The sequence below is a fragment of the Emydura macquarii genome, unplaced genomic scaffold, assembly GCF_026122565.2.
Source record: "Emydura macquarii macquarii isolate MOO-44397 ecotype Brisbane River unplaced genomic scaffold, CSIRO-AGI_Emac_v2 contig_691, whole genome shotgun sequence".
Lineage (NCBI taxonomy): Eukaryota > Metazoa > Chordata > Testudines > Chelidae > Emydura > Emydura macquarii.
The window spans coordinates 1,151,474-1,172,014 of record NW_027130828.1 but is presented as its reverse complement, the minus strand read 5'-3'; the positions used below and the strand labels follow the sequence as shown (position 1 = coordinate 1,172,014).

General features: G+C 44.6%; 1 protein-coding gene across 6 annotated transcripts in view; it reads left to right on the top strand.

Moving 5' to 3' along the window:
- MVB12B (multivesicular body subunit 12B) overlaps window positions 1–20,541 on the top strand; it is a 100,859-nt gene that overhangs the window by 43,092 nt on the left and 37,226 nt on the right. For 4 of the 6 annotated variants that reach the window (XM_067541670.1, XM_067541667.1, XM_067541666.1 and 1 more), the window contains exon 7: window positions 5,856–5,953. In XM_067541670.1, the coding sequence (XP_067397771.1) occupies window positions 5,856–5,953 (98 nt within the window). Of the gene's footprint in view, window positions 1–5,855; window positions 5,954–9,289; window positions 10,223–13,367; window positions 14,219–20,541 lie in introns of those variants that run through there. The other 2 variants (XM_067541672.1, XM_067541668.1) reach the window with 2 other exon arrangements.

Sequence of the window (20,541 nt, the reverse complement as noted above, 5' to 3'; positions counted from 1 at the left end):
GAGAGACGGGGAGGCGGTGCAGGGTTCTGCAATCCAGACATCCTCGGGCACGGGTTCTGCTGGCTAAGTGTGATTTGCAGCCTGCTGAGCCCCAGGGGGTGTCTGCACTGCAGCTGGGCATGGGGCTCCCAGACTCTCGCTAGCTGCGCCTGCGCTAGCATGCTAAACACGTCAGTCTGGCGCTGTGCCAAGGTTAGCGCCATGGGTTAGCCACCAGCTCCAAGCCCACCTACCCCCTAGGTCCAAGCCTGGGCAGCTAGCCCGAGCCGCTGCCTCACATCTTTGCTGCTGTGTTTAGCGCACTAGCGCGAGTCCATCTGCCCGTCCGGGGGGTCGCATCTCCCAGCTGCAGTGTAGACGTATCCTGTGAGCCAAGAGCAGATGTACTTCGGTGCTTCAGCCTAGAACTTGCTACACAGCAGCAGCTGATGCTGAGCACGGCACTGGCAGCGCGGCACTGGCAGCGCAGCACCCCCTCTCCTCCCCCCCAGTGCACTAGAGCAGCGCTCGGCACCCCGTAACAGTCGTAGAGCTGAGCATTTGGGGGCGAGTTTATCCGCATTCTTGCCCCGAGTGTGAATCCCAGCACTGACTCCATTGACAAGCCTGTGGCTGTGTTCTCCAGCTAGTGCAGAACTGCGAGGACCACTGCTGACCTCCAGCATTAGCGCACCTTCCGCGAAGACAGCCTGTCTGCCTCCCTGACACATGCAGCCAGTGCTTGGGAGATGAGCAGCCTGGTGAATTGCGTCATCTTCACCTCCCTTTTCAAGGGAAAATTACTGAGAGGAAGGATGGAAGGATCAAGGGCTCCCCTAAGGCTCGGGAGACCAGGATTCAGTTCCATGGTCCGCCACAGGCTTCCTGTGTGACCCTGGGCAAGTCAAAGGAAGTTAGGAGCTGGGCCAGTGTGTCTCTGTGCCTCAGTTTCCCCACGGTATTACCTCCTGTCTGGGTGTAACAGCCCCTTCGAACCTCCCTGAGGCGCTGTGAGGATGAACCCATGAAAAGATGGTGAGATGCTGAGATATGTAGTCACCGAGCCATGGAAGTGCATGGCAGAGGGATAGAGAATGCAGCAGTGCCACACTTGAGCAGCCCCTTTACTTTGCGTCTCTCGTAGCACTCTCAGAAGCCATGGACTGAGCACAGAGGGTAGCGCCTCTTCTCCTCGAGCCGCTATCTGCCTTTGACACAGTAGATCACAAGTTGCTCCCGTGTGCAGTGTACAAGATTTAGCAAGAATGGGTGAGGCAGCTCCAACCTGGCCTCACTACCTCGCCCTTGACTTAGCACCTGTGACCTTTCCAGGGGGTCAGCCTGGCGCCTTCCATTCTTAAAATATGCATGAAACCCTGGGGAGGGGTCTGAGAGCTACAGACTCAGATGCCACCAGTGTTTGCTGAGCATACCTCACGTAACATCCCTGGCCTCTCTCGGAGCAGATCCCGCCTGCAAGAGATCAGCAGCTGCTGGACACGTAGCTGGCCCAAGCTGACTGCCAGAAAGGGGCAAATGCTAGAGGAGATGAGTAGAGAAATGACTGCATATCCCACCCACCCTCAACGCCTGCCCAGGACATCTGCAGTCCAGGCACCAAGGGAATGTGAAGCCAGGATGGGGTCTATCTGATTCATCACTGGTAGCAACTGCTGCAAGAAACTCCTTTGATTGCCCCCAGCGTGCTAGGCAGTTCTTGTCCATTTATCTCCTGCTGGCCTCTACCTACCATGGGTTGGGCATCCGTCAAGACTGGGCTCCCTATTCCTTCTGCCTAAGGGCATTTAACAATCAAAGCAACACAATCCCAGTTGTGCAGCACAAAGGAGCCCATATCCTTAGCCAGGCTCTGCATAAAAGAATCTCTTGACACCTAAATAAAAATCCTAGCCCTACAGATGAACATTAATGGAGTTCAAGATGCATAGAGCATCAGAAACTTCCTTCAGTCTGGCATCTCTGCATAGAACGGCAGCACGTTAAGTGTCTGCATAGCTTTCCTGATGTATCTTTAATACAGGGATTATAAATCATTCCCATTATGCTCTCTGTATACTCTTCCTTCACAGGACCGGGATGCAAGTTCTTGAGCTCACAGGTGAGCAGCTGGTAATGGGTTAAAGTCATAATTGTTTAAATCTTCTAGGCTTTCCTCCCAGTTCTGTGATAATTTGATGAAGAACTTCACCCTAATTAAATATTCAAATGAGGAAGAAGTGTCAATATGGCTTCCCATTGCCTGGAATGATGATTAATTGTATTCAAAACTCTAGTGGCCACTGTAATCTGAACCAAACCGTTGTTCTTGATTATTTCTGCAACACATTTGCCATGTTTTTGTTTTAAAATTTAAACTAGTAATTGATTTGCCATATGCTACAGAGCTACACATGCTTTCACGATATGTGTTTAGGAACTTGGGGAGTTTGTAATTGGGATTTTCTTGCTTTTTACAATTACAGCCTATTTTTTTCCTTCTACAATGCAAAATGATTTGGCTTTCACAACCCATAAGGAAAATTCATTATGCAATCAAGTTAGTAGGTATGAGTCATATTGATCTTGGCCAAATGTTTGTGTTAATTTAAAATAAATTAGACTGTTTCCCTTTTGCCGCCCCAACATCACATTTTTTTAAAAATTAGAATTTGAAGTTCTGATCTTGCACTAGAAATGTTCTCTTCTGTCCTGATCCTTTAGTATTAAATTGATAATCCACTAACATTTTAGCCACCATCGCTAGCACATGGACGTGGAAAAAAAGCAAGTTCAGTTTTAATATTCATAATTTATTCATCAGAGGTCTGGCTGAGTGTTCTAGGTTCAGATTTTAACTTCAGTGTATTTAAGATTAAGAATAAATTGAAGATAGTTGATTCTGAGAAAAGAGATGAGATCTGGATCTGCGCTTCTCTACTGCCACGCTCAAGTGTACGTGGGCTGAGTCTGTTTGAGTGGGAGCAATGGATTTTAATTACGTTGGTGGAATGTATATGCCATTGTAACATATGGCACTTATGTGGTGCTTTATGTGAATTGCCAGCAATATGTGGTAATAGTTGGATACTTTGTTCATTGGGTATGTCCCAGCCCAAGAATTGAATGAAATTCTTATTTGAAGGCTCTTTGGTATGTGGAAGGTCATAGTCCCAAGAACTCCATAATTTTGCTTACACAATGTATACTATGAATTGCTCTGATAGACCCATCATTTTTAGCTCTGTTGATTGTTAAGATATGTATGTCCTGCTTCTAGAGTGTGGGCTGGCTCCGTCTTCTTTTGAGGTAGTTTGCTGAAGAGTATTCTCCCCATGGAGAAGACGCAGCATCTCTTTCAACAGAAGTTGTTAATCTCTGGTGGAGTCCATGCGCTCTGTACTCCTGATTTAATCAGGCTACTGTAAACCTTTAAAATAACTTGCTCAGAGATGTGTCCTTTGGAGGTCTGTCTTGTTTTCTCCCTGTGAATCTGCATCTCCCATTGGGGTTACTGTTTATGCATGAGGAAGAAGAGAACAGACCCCAACACATGCAATAGACATTCAGGCATCTCTCACTGTGAGTTGTCTGGATGGCTAATCAGTAAATTCCTGGCTGATTTCATTAAAAATGGAATGAAAAGTGCGTAACGCATAAAAGTGGTGTAACTGTGCTGGGGCTGGCAAAAAAGCCCCACATGGACGGAGTTTTCAATAGACTACTATTGGCTAAATTTGAAAATGTTTTCACAGGGACTTTTTATTATTTGTTTTAATGTTTAATTTGAAATAGGTTTGGAAGTACACACTAATTCAAAGCAATGCTATCCCTGCAGTTCACTACCAGCATCATTGTTTTTAAAGCTGTTTCTCTGTTTTGTAGGAATGTGTCCTGTTTTTAAAGGTAGCTGTTTTCCAACAAATATTTAATAAATAAATAAATTCTTGGCCTGGAAAATAGGCCAGGCATTCTCTGCTGGAGAGTACATGATGCTTTTTTCCCCTAAATATGGCATTTGTGATGGGAAAAGCACTACCTTGTTTTTCGGGCAAATGGGCAACGTGAAGTATCTTCCCTTGTTTATGTAGCTTTTAAATGTATGAAATGGACAGCTGCTGCCTTTTCCCTTCATGCTAGACTAAGTCTTTGCTGTGAAAAGAGAAGCGTCTTCATTACATGTGGCAACTGGGTGCAGAAGATTAATGGTAACATTTAATAAAGATTCACACAGACCTGGAATCAGCAGTAGAAAATACACAAAGCTTGACTCTCCCATCAAAACATATAAATCTATAACTAGCAAATCTCCTCTCCTAATGAAGTGTATTCTCTAGCGGAAGGGCTTTTGTATGGAGCAGTCTCTAGTTCAGTTTAGGGGCCACATTCATTGGATCAAGTACGAAGACTGATTTAGGGGACAAAGAAAAATTTTCTCTTGTGTTTCACTTAAATGTATCAGCTGGCAGGAGAAATTGTGAAACTGACCTTCTCGTGTTCCAGCTGAAGCATAGTAAATTGGGGATCTGGTCAATTTGCCACTGATAGAGGAGGCCTTGATGTTAAGTAGGATCCAGTATTATGGAGATGATGCTGAGTATTATGAAGCAGATGTCATGGGGCCATGATTCCCTGCCTGGTTTCTTGAACTGCGAGTGCAATGAGCGGCTAGGAGCATGGACTCTAGCAGCTTACCCTCACCGTTCAGTGCTGTCAGGTTGGTGATTTAAGTGTTTTCCCTGTTGCCAAACAGCTGGTGTGAATAATAAAAACCCCGACTCCAGATTTTGAAAATCAACTGCTTGCAAATGACCACAAGAGAGAACTTTGCCTTTCTGGCTTCAGGACCTCGTGGTAATGGGGTCTCCTTGCCTGTGGCAGATGGGGGTTCTGGGAAGCTTGCCGGCATTCTCTAGCCCACTCTGTGCCATTGCCTAGAGCATGTGGGGTTTGCTTTTACTAGTTAATGAAAGCTAAGCTATTGAAACAGCTTTGACGGCATTTCTGCAGGCCCATTTTATTTACAGTGTGTCCTGTTGCTAAGGTTTAACTGAAGTTTTTAAATAAGCGTGTGTGTGTGAGTGTGAGTGTGTGTGATGCTGCCCCTACCATCCATGGCCTGCGCTGCCGGCAGCCACGTGCTGCGCAGAGCATTTTCTGGCGGCAGGATTTAGTTAGTCTCTCAAGCGCATTGTGAAAAGGCGAGTTGGAAATACTATCCTGCTCTGAGTGTCGGGCTGTAGAAAACCACATCGCACCTTTGGGTTCTGTTTGGAGCAATCCATCCTGAGTCGCTGAGGGAGGATGCAGTGGGCTGTCAGGTTGAAAGGAATTTTATTTGTGAATGCAGCCAGGTAACGGTGCGTTACCTTACCGATAAATCCAGACCCACTGTTACAATAGAGACTGCTTGAGAGAGACATGTTTAACTCCTTCAGTGCCTTAGGGCAGGCTGTTAGTACTGCCTCACGGGGACACGTCTGTAAAGAAAAGGCGATGCTCATGAAAAACTGACAGCTCCCCCTGCCACGCTGCTCTAGGGGGTGAGTGTGTGGCTGGGTCCCCATAGCACAGTCACACCTGGCTCTCTCTGCTGCAGCTGCCCAGGAGGCAGCCACTGTGGAGCTGTGGGCTCCTCCTCTGAGATGCCAACACATTTCACAGAAGCTGCTGAAAAGCCATCAGGTAATAACAACCGAGTCCCCAGTTCTGTCATTTTCCTGTGATTTAGGCCCACTCTACCTCTTGCAGGCAACATTGCAGTTGCTATTTACCACTTGACCTCACAGGAATTATCATCAGCTTAAGGAATGGGGGGATAGCAGCATCTTCTCCTGCTCTGTAATAACACCATCTCCATTTCCCCCTCTCTTCACTAGGCACATATCTCTGACGCTTCCCGCCAGCTTTCGAGGCAAAAATCACAGCACTCGACTCGACTTTGAGCACCAGCACTCAAATTTATATGCCATATCAGGTAAGCTAGTGCATGCATTATTGACTCTCTTGTTCTGTCCTCATCAGCCTCATCAGAAGGTCTAACCAAATAGAGCAGTCCTGGCTGCATAAAAAGGCAAGACTTGTGGGATCCATGTACCGTACTTCCAAGGTTTCTGTCACTCAAGCATCAAAACCATGGGGCATGCAAAATAGTTGCAGAGGATGTACATGCAGAATGGTGACTAACAATGAGCGTCATTGTTCACTGGAGCCAGGTGGAAGTATGGGTTCCAGGAGTGGGATTTCTAGGTAGTTTTTGTCACTCTAACACCTCTGCTTATCTTTCTCCTTCTCCCCTTTGCCCTGATCCTCACAGGTAAGTCATAAAAGCCATATCTTCTTTCCATATCTTCGTTCCATTCTTCACAGGAGACTGTTATTTTTAGAACCTCTCCAGCTTTTCTTGGCTTGCTCTGTTTCCCTCCAAACCCCAGAGTGGCCCTTCAGCTCACTCTCTTCAGAAGCATTGGGGCCTTTCCCAGTTTTCCCCAGATTCCTTGGCTATCCAAAGAGAGAGACACCCAGAATCCCACGTATCGATCAGATTTGTCATATCGGCACACGTTGACTCTTTATTCAGAAAGGGGCATCTGGGGCAGGCCTACCCGTATTAGAGCTAGTCAAAAGTCTCCACATTTCAATGTGGGAAAAAGCCATTAATATTTTTCCTGGTTTTTTTCCCCTCTTACTCACTGTAGTATACATGCGACTGAAAGAACAATTAAAATACACGTGTAAATACTGTGACCAGGAAGCAGACCATGCATGTATGTGTATAAATGAACATAAATATACATAAACAGCCAGCACATCAAACCCTGCATGCAGTCGATGTTGGTATTGAGCCTACGATCGGCCCATGCTGATACCTCTGCAAGCCCATTTCAGGAGGAATTTTGTCTGCAATTCTTTTTATTTTTGTAGTGGTGTTTGAGCCAGAAAGAACATAAGAGCAGCCATAGTGGCTCAGACCAATGGTCCATCTAGCCCAGTGTCCTGTCTTCTGACAGTGGCCAGTGCTAGATGATTCAGAGGGAATAAACAGAACAGGGCAATTATGGAGTGATCCATCCCCTGTCTTCCAATCCAAGCTTCTGACAGTCAGGTTTAGGGACACCCAGAGCAGGGGGTTGCATCCTTGGCCATCTTGGCTAATAGCCATTAATGGACCTATGCTCCAGGAACGTGTCTAATTCGTTTTGAAACTAGTTATACTTTTGCCCTTCACAACATTCCTAGGCAACCCAGCCTGACTCTCAGCTCCCAGTCTGGAATTGCATGGCTGCAGCTAGGAGGTGGGGAGAGTTGTTGTAAGTGTAAAATCTCTCAGTGCCAGTTACTGTGCAGCGAAGAGCAGTGTGGTCTGGAAGCCATTTGCAGTCCACAGCAATAATACATTTAGTGGTCCTACAAACTAATGAATAACGTTACATATTATGTGCCAAGATGGCATTCATGTTAACTATCTACATACAGTCGTGTGTGTGTGGGTGTGTGTGGAAACACATGCATAAAATCATATCCTGTAACAACAGTTACGGATCAGAATATCAGCTTTTTAAAGATCTTTTCAAAGTGCTTTTCTCCAGACTAATTTCAGGCCTTTAAAAATGTTGTGGTAGCCTTGGTGAAAACCTAATTAGCCTCCATGTTCCCTTAGCCGTGTCACTTTCACAAAAGAAGGAAAATAGCTGGGTTTAAAACATTTGTGTCAAAATCTGGCTAGGACATTGGCTACCTCACCTGACTATGGTGGATTTACAGGTCTGATTGGGACCCCAGGAAAATCAACCAGGAATTCAGTGGGTGTACGATAAAATAAGTAGTGCGTGTGCAACATAAGGGAGGAAAAAGTGGCAAACCTATGCTATTTACAGGATCTTTCTGTTAATGGTGAATGACACTTCTAACATGGGAACACGGCATTAATTCATGTACCACAATCAACCAGTTACTTAAAAAGTAAGTCATCTCTCGCTAAAATTGCAGCTTCAGGTTCCTGAATATATGGAATAGAACAAAGGCATAATTTGTGTCAGTACTGGTTTTTCTTGTTACTCTTCTGCCCTAATAGATTTGGATATGTAAGGGAAAGCATGTTCTTGTGTTCACGTGAGGCAGTTCTAGAGGGAGGAAGGGAAGGTCATGAGTTCTCACTTGCTGAAACCTCATGAGCCCAACAGGCACACACAAACAGAGAAGAAATATTTCTGCCTGAAAGCTGCTGCAGAGACCCTTGGTAGTAGGAATTCCTGGGGATTGCTGCTTCCTGCAGCATAACAAGCTTGGAACGATGACCTATTTTACACAGACCCTGAATATTTCACCAGATGTTTGCAGGCAAAGTGCAAAACAAGCCTATAAAACCAGGTAAAGCAATAGTCTTCAACCCTGGCACAAGTTTCAGTCCAAGTATAGAACTTTTTTTTTCTGGCTGCATATCCTCCTCCAGGCAGATTGTAATACAAGTTGCAGTGCTTACATATGTTGTAATGGCTATTGCAGCTGTGAAACGTTTCCATAGAAAAGGTCTTGTAAAATGAAATATCCTGTGCATTGGCAGGAATCTTCTTGTATGCCTCTGACCATTGCTGCCTTTTCAGCAGCCTTGGTTAGGTGGTGTCTGTGACAATTCCCTCCATGTGCTTTAAAATTATAAAGGTAAGTTTAACCACAAGACACAGTGGTAGCTGTTCAAAAATTTCCTGTTACGTCTATGTTGCTTGCAGCCCGTCGGTTTTCTCTACAGTACCGTGTTAGTGTCTTGCTGCAGTGCTATGGTAACAGGAAACGTACCAATGTACACACCTAACTGCTCAGCTGGAGTCTAGGTTTGCTTAGAGAGGATACGGATTGTGATATACTGTGGGTCTTGCTCTCCCGCAATGAAGCAGAGTCCTTCAAAGGATAATGGCTGGAACTGGTGGGTGGGAATCAAAATGAAATGAAAGTCAAGGCTGGGACACTACTCTTGAAAGTGCCAGAGAGGAGCTTGCAGACCCTGGATGTTTTATTCAGTCAGGTCAGCGTTTGGTGGGAAGGAAATGCTGTGTCCCCAGCTGCTCAACGTCAGCTGCTTATTGGAGTTCTGCAAATGCAGCCCCTGCGCTCTGTGCTCTTCCCTCGTTCTGGTAGCTGTGTGTGCCAGCGTCTCACTGCGATCCCAGTGCTGTTGGGTGCGTGAGAAGGTCCAGTGCCTTCCGTTGCATGTCTGAGTCCTCACCAGTCACTAACTCTGTCGCGTTCCCAACCTGCACACGAGAGCTAGACTCCCTCTTTCTTTTCAGTTGTTTAAAGGCAATTCTGTTTACAGGTGGCTGCATTGTTCCTTCCAGACTCTTATCCTGGCAGAAGTGTGGCAGTATGGAATGTTGAGCGGGTCCAAATACTAGTTTGCTAAGCAGTAAATGGGACAGCAGCAGATGGGCATCTAGTGCCTCTCTGGCTAACTAAAGTGTAAGCTCAAAAATGCCCTGTGAAAGGGGCAAGAACAGGGCCTCTGCCTGGGCCACGAAGTCAGGGAAATTCTGAATTACCATGTTCCATGTTCTCCCAGCGCAGTGTTCTGGCACTGGCGTGTGGTATTCCCAGACCTAAAACTTCGTTGAGGATGACTATCAGGAAATAAAAGGTTTACAAAAAAACACTTGCAAGAAAGTTGTAATGAGCAAAACCGCCAGCACTAAAAGACAAGAAAATCAGATTGCCTTTGGATGGTTTCTGTCATAGTGTCATGGTTTTCCTTTAGCATAATCCCAGATTGATTTTACCTTTCTGTCCCAGTCTCTCTCTCCCTCCCTGACTCTCTTGCAGCCCTGAGTGACTCATTGTGTTGATGATTTGTCATTACCAGGCAGTCAGTTATTTAAAAATGCCTGGTTTAAAAAGGGTTGTGGATTTACTACGCATCTCCCAAGTGTGGCTTTGCCTGCTGCAGTGAGATTCCTACACAGAGTCTGTAACTATAGCTAGCAGAGTGGAAGGGAGCTGTGACCTCCAGCTTCACAGTTAAGCCAGGCTCTAACCACTAGGGCTCAGCATGACACTTTCATGAGAGCCAATCACCTCCGATCTCCCCACTGCTGGATTCTTGCATCTTCCTTTGCAGCATCTAGTACTAGCCAGGGTGGGAGGAGCAAACTGGGCCCGGTGGCTTTAGGTCTGATCCAGGCTGCGGTGCCTGTTTTCCTTTCCAGTAGTTTGACATTTGTGCCTCTGAGAGCTCGCTTACTGCATCTTTCTTAATGACCAGTTACTGAGGTGAAAGCCGAGGGCTGAGATGCTGTACAGACAAGGGGCCCTGTTAAAAACCAAATCCGCCTTTGTTGCCTTTGGTAGTTACAGTTCGGGTGGCGTTAGCAGCGTCTCCGGAAAGTAGGCTAGGAACTGCTGCAGGAAAGTCAAATCCGCCTGTGCCAGAGCGCTCCGGGCGGGTGGGGCTGAGCGCTTGGGCTGTGCTTTCATTTTCCAGCCTCCCCCGAGAGGCCAGCTTACAGTGCACACTATTCACTCCTGCAGGCTCCCATTGGCAACAGGACCGAATTGAAGGCAGCTAATGCCGCCGATGGAGCAGAGCAGGCTCTGCCTGGCTCTCCCTGCAATGGCAACGAGAATCCTGCCTCTGACGAAGTGGGCTGCAGCCCACGAAAGCTTCTGCCCGCAGAAACTTGTTCGTCTTTAAGGCGCTATAGGACTCTCGTTGTTTTTGCTGTATACAGACTAACACGGCGACCCAATGGCAGTTATCCTTACCGTACGGTTCTGACACCATCATAGGAAAGCAAAGGCAGTTCCAAATAACTAATCATTTTTGAATATCTGCTTCCCTCCCCTTGCAATTTTAATTTAGTCCTCATTTAAATAGCAGATGGGCAGTTAATTATACATATTATGAAATTGATTATTTCTATCACCCATATTGATGATTTCAGGCAATTGGTCTAGATTTAAAAAAAAAAAGGGGGGGGGGGGCAGGGCACAGAATCTGTATATGTTACACCAAGGAGGATAAAAACCACACATGCAGTGCATATCTGTATCTGAACATACAGAGCCAGGTCCTGTCATCCCATGGTGTAAACTGGCATAGCTACATTGTATCTGACCATTATGCCTGTAATAATTACATTACTCCAAATCTGTAATTAAGGCGAAAATGGAGCTGAAAGTTTCTAGTCAGTCTAGATCTTTGGATATTTTCAGTTTTAGCAATTAAATGCTGGGTGGCAGAAGAAAAATAAAAAAGACATGATTGCAAGTTAGAGCAATAAATAAATTAATCTTCGAGATTTGCTGTATGTAGAAAAATATGGCTCAGAATCTGTAATGCTGCTCAGGGGTTCCCTGGACAGAGCTCTGTTGCAGGATCAGGATCTCTGTCCGTAATCACTTTGTTCTTGTTCATATAGAAGTTTTTTCCTCTGCCAGGTTGCACCCCAAGACTGGAGTGCCCATTTTTACAGCCAGGATTATTTATTACTGGATCTGCAAGGGGTCTTGTGTGCTGTTGAGAGCATAGCACCAACTCGCAGATCAAGTGTTATTATACACATTCAGATGGGCATGCATTAGGACATGCATTCCAGCCAGACCCATCGACAAACGCTGTTCGGTATTTTACAACATAGTCCTTTTTCATGGCCTTCAATTTAATTAAGATGTTGTGACGACATATTGCCTTCATTTCAGACCTCAGCATCCATAAGCATATTGCGTTGGCTTATCAAAGCCACAGAGAGAGAGAGAGAGAGAGCCCTCTCATGTAGCCACAGATAATAGCATGCAGGGAAAATTCCTGAATGAGGTGAAAAATTATTTATAATAATGCTGCTCAAATAGAGGGGAAATAAGTCACTTTAAGGGTATATAAATTTTTATGATAGTGTACAAACAGCCATAGCTCGCCTTGTCTCGCCATCTATCCCTGCAAAGAACAACATCTAGCACAAAGAAAAATACAATAAGAAAACTATGAAATGAATGTGAAAGGCTGGAGGATTGATCGCCCAGCATATTTGTATGTCCTGATGTAAAAGGTGCTGCTGACAGGTGGCCAGGTTTTCTCTGTATAAAACCATGTGTGTGCTGTCAGGGCCATGCAAGCAGCCTTGTTGCGATTGATGAATTGCCTGCTTTCTTGATTAAACCTTCCGTCACTTAAGAAACAAAGAGCCTGTGTTTGGATGGCAGAGTGGGACATGTCACAAAAATCTGTCTGCTTTACCTTTGTGCAGATGTTGGGCGCAGACTGGAACATGTATTATTAAAATGAATGTGGCATTTACTGTGCATTATTTCTTTCCTGGGAGAAAGGACCTGTAAATTATATGCTAATAATAAGCTTTAACCCTTTCAGAAAGTAAGAGATTTAAGAGTGCAAATATTCCTGCAGTCTTCGCTAATTGGATGTGCTTTAATACCTCTGTAGCCATCTCACTGAAGTTAATAAACACTGTGTTTCCGGCCAATATGCTGATGCCCCTTGTGGATCTTGCCTCCACTAAGTTTTCTGCTGGGTACATGCCCCTGACACACAAACCTTTTGAATTACAAGACACTCCACAGAAAGTGCTCTTCGGATTCTGATTCGAGATGGAAGATGGCTGCCTGCTCAAGGCAAGGCCGGTGGTGGGGCAGGTTAGGCAGAGACCACACAGTGCTGTCTGCCTTCGGAGCTTGGCATCCCTCCGCACACATCACACCAGCTCTGACAGTTCATTTATAGTTTTAAAAACTCGTATTCTTCCATTTCAGACCCTCAGGAGCAGAGCTGGGCATGGGAGTGTGCCCAGTGTATTGTGCTAGTAGCCAGTGGTTGACTTGGCAAAGCAACATTCTGTGAATTATTTGTGATTTCTAAGAAATACATTGCTGTATATATGGGCAATTCAATAGGACACGCATGTAATCATAGCTTGTGTCCTCTCTGCTAATCCAGCCCTGGCAAAGTCACCTTTGGTGCAAATGACTGCATGGGATTATCATTTATATTTTATGTGAAATTCCTCTGTAGGCAACTTCTGAATCACATTTCCCACAAGCCCAGTTTGTACACAACCCTGTGTCATGTACCCCCATGGAAATTTATTTATAGATTAGATATTATATTTATATTATATAGAGAGATTTGTACATAACCCTGTGCCATGCACCCAGATGGCTCTTTACTAAGCAATGCCTGTAGCTTTTGTGGCTTGAACACCTGCTATCACGGTGTCCATACAAAGACTGTATGGTATGAAATGTGGTGGATGCTCTGCCATAAGAATGTGCATCCTATGTAGCCAAAGTCCTTTTGTGTGAATCTGTGAAGTACATAAACTTATACATATCTCTGCAGCTGACTTTCTCTCAGCCAAAAATCTGGTTTCAGTGAAATCCTGCTCTTGTAGATTTTTAGTTTCAGGTCCCATGATGGTGGTGATTAGCCGTGGACACAGCAGAGTCTGATGCTCTTGAAGGATAAAATATGAGAACTGATGGCTTTAGGAAGGCAACAGAACAAAGGCAAAGAGCACTTGGATGCATTGTTTGTCACCTCATTTCTAAAGAGCGCGTGCCAGCTGTCAGCCTGGAACAATTAAAATATTTCTTTGGGTGTCCTTTAAAATGGATTAAGTCCATGTCATTGTGGCAGCCATGAGCATGTTGTCGCCAGTGGTGTTAGTCCATAAAATAGAAACCTGAAGTGCATTGCTTGCTATCTGTAGAATCAAGGGAAGAAATTACTGAATAAACTTTTTTTTTAAATCAAGTTATGAAACTGGTACCATTGTAACATTCTACATTTGCATGAGGGCGTGATTTAGTTACAGACCCTCTAGAAAGAGTCCGTGGATGCAGCATTAAAAGTATTTGGTACAAGTAATATTTTTACTAATTTGATTTATTACTAGATACTTCAGAGTTCTGCAGTGTTGGGAGTTCACAACAAATCTTCACACCAGTTATTTGTTGCCTTAAACCAACATTTACACTTCAGAATGTTTTATGCAACCACAGCATAATATCTCTGTGAAATGAATTGCAGCTATGTACCAGGCAAATATATTTCCTTAGTTCTTCTGAACCCCACTTTTTCCTTCATTCAGGCTTTAATCCTGGATTCAGTTGCAGTTTTCTAAAAATGCCCATTTCTGTTCTTGAATACTTAGAGCTTTTTTGTTTTCTTTGTTTGGTTGGGGGTTTGGGGTTTTTTTGGGCGTGGGGTGTTAATTGAAGATGAAGGCCTCAACCTCCTGAATGTAAAGAACTTGAGGTCCTATAGATTAGCGTTTAGATGGAATAGATCTGTCACATCCCTGAAAAGAGGCTTGTTGTTCTGCAGATCTGTCTTAGACAATTGTCTAAAAGGAAATGAATGACACGAGGCGCTAGCACAGCTGAAATCCGTTGTTAGGCAGAGGACGGTTTTCTGCATGCCTGACTTGTTTTATAGCATCAAAGATCTGGTGATCCACTGGTAAAGCAACATGCATCATTTGAAGGAAGCAGCAGTCACTTGCCGTTTTTTGCCCTACACATCACCTGTAGATGACACATTTGGAAGGGGCCAAGTAATGGAGCAGTGCTTCAGGGCAGGGAATTTTGACATTCTGTGCTATGCCTGTTTTTTGTAGTGCTAACACAATTGTTTGTGTGATGTCCAGGTTCTCTGACTAAAATACAAAATATAAGAAGACAGTGACACTAAGTAGCATCAGTTTCAACTGTAAGACTGAGGGATGGTCACTTAAAGCCTGACAAATCATGGAGCTTGACCTGGGCAGCTCTGGTAGGTGAGATATTGGCACACCCCACCAAGCTGAACTTTGGCCATTTTGGGACATCATGTGTTGGTGGGAAGGGGAGCAGAGCAAATTCTGCAAGAAGGGTCCATAAATCTTAGTTCAGAAAACGCACTCTCCGCACCCGTTTCATTCCTTGACACTTGTAGGTGTGAAATCTGTGTTTTCACAAACATGCTGAGAAAGAGCAACTTTGGGGAACATTCAAGTGAAAGTGCAGTGCCACATGGGCCCTGTCCAGGAATAACTGTGCAGCCATCTTCATGCCCCTTGTGAGACCTACAAGCCATCCATTCATGTAGCAAAAACAACTCTGCGTCACTTAGGTGACCACTCATCTTGCACAATTAGCAATGTACTGATAGCACATAGACAAAACAACCATCTCAGCACAGCGCTGCCCAGCAGCCCCTAGGCTGACATGTTCACACACAGTATTCACCAAATCACTTCGAATACCAAATGCATTCAAATTCGTAGGGCTGGATTTTCCAGTTTACTAAGACCTGTTTACACAGCACATGGTGGCCTTAAACCAGCCAGAGAGCACCGCTCCCCCTCCCCACAGAAAAATCCTCATTATAAGGGGAATCTGTGCTGGTGGAGGGCTGGTAGAGTCAGCATGGACCCTGGCCCCTAGGGTCAAGGTGGGCTGAGGCAGGAGGGAGCTGAGCTCTGTTATGCCTAATCATCTGCTGGAATAAGGGATCTTGCCCCAATAGCATGAGTTAGAGGAGGCACTTGATGTCCTAGTGTACAGCAAGGCCAGGCAGCCCTGCATCGGGGAGCTGCAGCTTGTTTCCATCAGCTGCCCCTCTCTCCACACTCCAATATCATAGAGAAGGCGTTTGATACAGTTCCACATGGAGAGTTATTAGGTAAAATGGAAAAGATGGGGATTAATGTGAAAATTGGAAGTTGGATAAGGAACTGGCTAAAGGGGAGACTGCAACGAGTCATATTGAAATGTGAACTGTCGGGTATGAGGGAGGTTACTAGTGGAGTTCTTCAGGGATCGGTCTTGGGACTAATCTTATCTAACCTTTTTATTACTGACCTTGCCACAAAAAGTGGGAGTGTGCTAATAAAGTTTGCGGATGATACAAAGTTGGGAAGTATTGCCGATACAGAGGAAGATCGGAATATCAGACAACAAGAGCTGGACGACCTTGTAAACTGGAGTAATAGAAACTGGATGAAATTTAATAGTGGAAAGTGCAAGGTCATGCACATAGGGACTAATAACAAGAATTTTTGCTATAAGCTGGGAACGCATCAGTTGGAAGTGACAGAGGAAGAGAAGGATCTTGGAGTATTGGTTGATCACAGGATGACTATGAGCCGCCAATGTGATGTGGCCGTGAAAAGAGCTAATGCAGTCCTAGGATGCATCAGGCAAGGTATTTCCAGTAGAGATAGGGAGGTGTTAGCACCATTATACAAGGCGTTGGTCAGATCTCATATGGAATACTGTGTGCAGTTCTGGTCTCCCATGTTTAAGAAAGATGAATTCAAACTGGAACAGGTGCAGAGAAGAGCTACTAGGATGATCCGAGGAACGGAAAACCTGCCTTATGAGAGGAGACTCAAAGAGCTTGGCTTGTTTAGCCTAACCAAAAGAAGGCTGAGGGGAGATATGATTGCTCTTTATAAATACACCAGAGAGATAAATACCAGGGAGGGAGAAGAGTTATTTAAGTTAATAATGTGGGCACAATGTGGGCACAAGAACAAATGGATATAAACTGGCTATCAGGAAGTTTAGACTTGAAATTAGACTAAGGTTTCTAACCATGAGGGGAGTGACGTTCTGGAATAGCCTTCCAAGGGGAGCAGTGGGGGCAAGAAACCTAGCTGGCTTCAAGACTGAGCTTGATAAATTTATGGAAGGGATGGTATGATGGGACAGTCTAATTTGGCAATTGACTGATTTTAGATTACTAGCTGTAAATATGCCCAATGGCCAGTGATGGGATGTTAAATGAGATGTGTTCTGAGTTACTACAGAGAATTCTTTCTGGGTGTCTGGCTGGTGAGTCTTGCCCAAATGTTCAGGGTTTAACTGATCGCTGTATTTGGGGTCGGGAAGGAATTTTCCCCCAGGGCAGATTGGCAGAGGCCCTGGGGGGTTTTCGCCTTCCTCTGTAGCATGGGGCATGGGTCACTTACTGGTGGATTCTCTGTACCTTGAAGTCTTGAAATCATTATTTGAGGACTTCAATAACTCAGTGGTAGGTTAGGGGTCTATTACAGGAGAGGGTGGGTGAAGTTCTGTGGCCTGCGCTGTGCAGGAGTTCAGACTAGATGATCATAATAGTCCCTTCTGACCTAATAGTCTGAGTCTATGGGAACCAGTACGGGGGTCTGCACTGAGCCAGTGCTCTTCAACATATTCATCAGTGGTCTGCGAAAAGGGGTAAACAGTGAGGTGGTAAAATTTGCAGATGATACAAAACCACTCAAGATAGTTAAGTCCAAAGCAGACTGCGTAGAGTTACAAAGGGATCTCACAAAAGTACTGGGCAACAAAATGGCAGATCAAATTCAATGTTGATAAATGCAAAGTAATCCACATTGGAAAACATAATCCCAACTATATATATAAAATGATGGGGTCTAAATTAGCTGTTACCACTCAAGAAAGAGATCTTGGAGTTATTGTGGATAGTTCTCTGAAAACATCCATTCAATGTGCAGCAGTCAAAAAAGCTAACAATATCTGAGAATCGTTAGGAAAGAGAGAGATAATAAAACAGAAAATATCATATTGTCTCTGTGCAGATCTGGTCACCCCATCTCAAAAAAGATATATTGTTAATGGAAAAGGTACAGAAGAGGGCAACAAAAATGATGAGGGGTATGGAACAGCTTCCATATGAGGAGAGATTAATAAGACTGGAACTTTTCAGTTTGGAGAAGAGACAGTTAAGGGGGGGATATGACCAAGGTCTATAAAGTCATGACTGGGGTGGAGAAAGTAAATACAGAAGTGTTATTTACCCCTTCTCATAACACAAGAACTAGGGGTCACCAAATGAAATTAATAGGCAGCTGGTTTAAAATGAACAAAAGGAAGTATTTCTTCACACAACGCACAGTCAACCCATGGGACTCTTTGCCAGAGGATGTTGTGAAGGCCAAGACTATAACGGGGTTCAAAAAAGAACTAGCTCAGTTCATGGAGGACAGGTCCAACAATGGCTATTTGCCAGGATGGGCAGGGATGCAAAACCATGCTTGAAAGCGGCCCTAGCTTCTGTTTGCCAGAAGCTGGAAATGGGTGACAAGGGATGGGGATCACACTTATGTTCTCAGTCTGCTCAGAGCTTAGTGGGAAACAGACTAAGGGGCCAACTTTGCCCAGTTGATAGCTATAAATTGCAGCCTCAGCTCTGCTGAGGCTAGATGGAAGCCAGGGAATAATTAAGCCAGCTCCTCCAGCCTGTGTCTCTCACTCAGGCTGGCCTTGGCCAGGAGGCAGACTAGTGGTCGCCCTCTGGCACCACAGAGAACCCACCTCACTTAATACCAGAGTTAGACTCCGGAGCAAGAGCTGCAGTTATCTGGGGGGTGTCGTCTGGGTTTCTGCAGTAGGAAGCAGTTTGGAAGCTTCGGTTCAGCGTTGTGGTGGGAAGAGAATAAAACAAGATTTAGGTATAAGTGATAATCCCAACCCAGCTCTATAACAGAGTGCTGGAGACAGCAAAGACGTTGGAAACTCATCGTATTTATGACCTGGGGAGCCATCAAAGCAAATGGATTCCTGAAATAAATGCCAAGTTCCTTTCCTGTATGGATAATGGAAATCCTGGCAATGGATAGCTGTGAATTCCTTCTGCCAGGTGTGTTGCAGTTTATCACATGCTGGGAACACCTCAGGCGTTGGTGGAATGCGTGTGCTGAAGGAAAGAAGAGGTTTGGCGTTGGCCCAGGACTCAGTTTGGCTGTAAGGGTTCAAAATTTCTTTTTGATCCGATGTTTTTTGAGTGAAAGTGCTCAGCTCCCATGGTGTGGGCCGTCTCTGAAAAACTTGGCTGGAGGGATTGATAGGTGCTGCCCCCTTTCTCTTCAGGAGCATTTGGAATAGCACGAAAGCTCCCAGGTCTAGAGGCACTCCGTGTTGCTCTACAAGCCATGAAGTCCGTGCACAATGAAGCCTGGCAAGTGCCCTTTTCACCGCCAGAGGCTGGGTTTTTATTTTCCTCTTCCTTACACTACTTGCTCCCACATGCCTTCATCCCATGCTAACAGTTTGACTTCCCACAACCCATCTCTGTAACACTGCTTTGAGTATGGCATCAGCCTTTTTTCCCCTGAAACTCCTATTAAAAGATTTGCCAGCACGTTGACACAGAACCTGTGCTGAATTTCATAGCAGCATCCGGTTTGTAGAATAAAATCGCCTACAAACCATTCAGTCTGTGACTGCTTTGCTCTGTCGGCTTGGAATCGCTATTGGCTCCCAGGATGCAGGAGCTTGCTGCATACGCCACATACAAAAACTTCTTTTTAATTGGTTTCTCCAGATTTAGAAGAAGAGAAAAATTAAATATTTCATTGCAGTGCAGCACCCCATGTTTTTCTCTTTCATAAAAAGTCAAGTTACCCATGCCACAGTACTGCCCCGTCTCCTCAATGTACGTTTGCTTAAGGTATTGTGTCTTTTATCTGCATGTAATGAGGACAGACGTTTTAATCAGAGATTAGTCATTTATTTTTGCAAACTATTGTTTTGATTCATCATTTTTGCAGATAATTAAATGGTTCACTTGGCACGGTATGTCTGCTGTATTAAAACAGGTAATTTTGAAAAAAGAAATATGCTATTTTTTGGATCACTGCACAAGAATTGCTTTTATCTTCATCTTTGAACATTGTTTCTGATTGTTTTGCAATACCCTCTTATGTGCAAGGGTTTGAGCGCACTCCACTTTGGAGACGAGGCCCTGTGCTGCATTTTGACATCCCAGCTTTTGAACTCAATGCATCTCTCCAGGAAGAGAAGCAGAACTAAATTTAAATTTGTGATACTGAATTTTAATCAGCAAGGTCCATAATAACAGGCCAGTTGTGATGTTAGCTGCATGGCTTGTGCCCTGCATTGAAACCTTCTCACTGGGCCGAGACCCGGACAACCTTTAAGAGTGTAAAATGTTCCATTTATTGCCAACAGTTGGTGGAGAGAGGCTGAGGTCTTGTGTAAAAGGCTGCATCTGCGTATTTCAAAAAGTAAAATCTCATTATTTATTTTTTATTTATAAATTTATTATTATTTATTTAGAAAAAGTATATACATGTATTTACTAGGAAATATGTGTGTGGGGGGGGTACCCTAAAATCAGCTCTCCTATTGCGTATGGTTTTCTATCTGCTGGTTGCTATGCTGTGATGTTCTGTGTCCTCCTTTTACAAATAATAAGCAACACTCCAGTCAGGCGCAGGTAACGATGGAGCTCCAAGGTCTGCTGTTAACAATATTATTTTTCAAAAATGCAGATTTTCTGGTTAATTCAGTGTAAAAAGGAGGATTTTTATGTCCAACAGCTAAACTTTAAAGGCTCATTTCTGCTTAGTTATGCAAAACTGTGAAAGTCTTCACTACAGCACTGATCCTTGTACATTGCTCTCCAGTCTCTGCTAAAGCTTGAAGCTGCAGCTTTGGTGTGAGTGCACAACACCACTCCCCTGCTGCAGGAGAGCATGCTCCCCGTTTTCCCAGTGTTTATAACGTCTTCAAGGGATTGCCTGCTTCTCTCTGTCTGTCTAGGGATTCACCTTC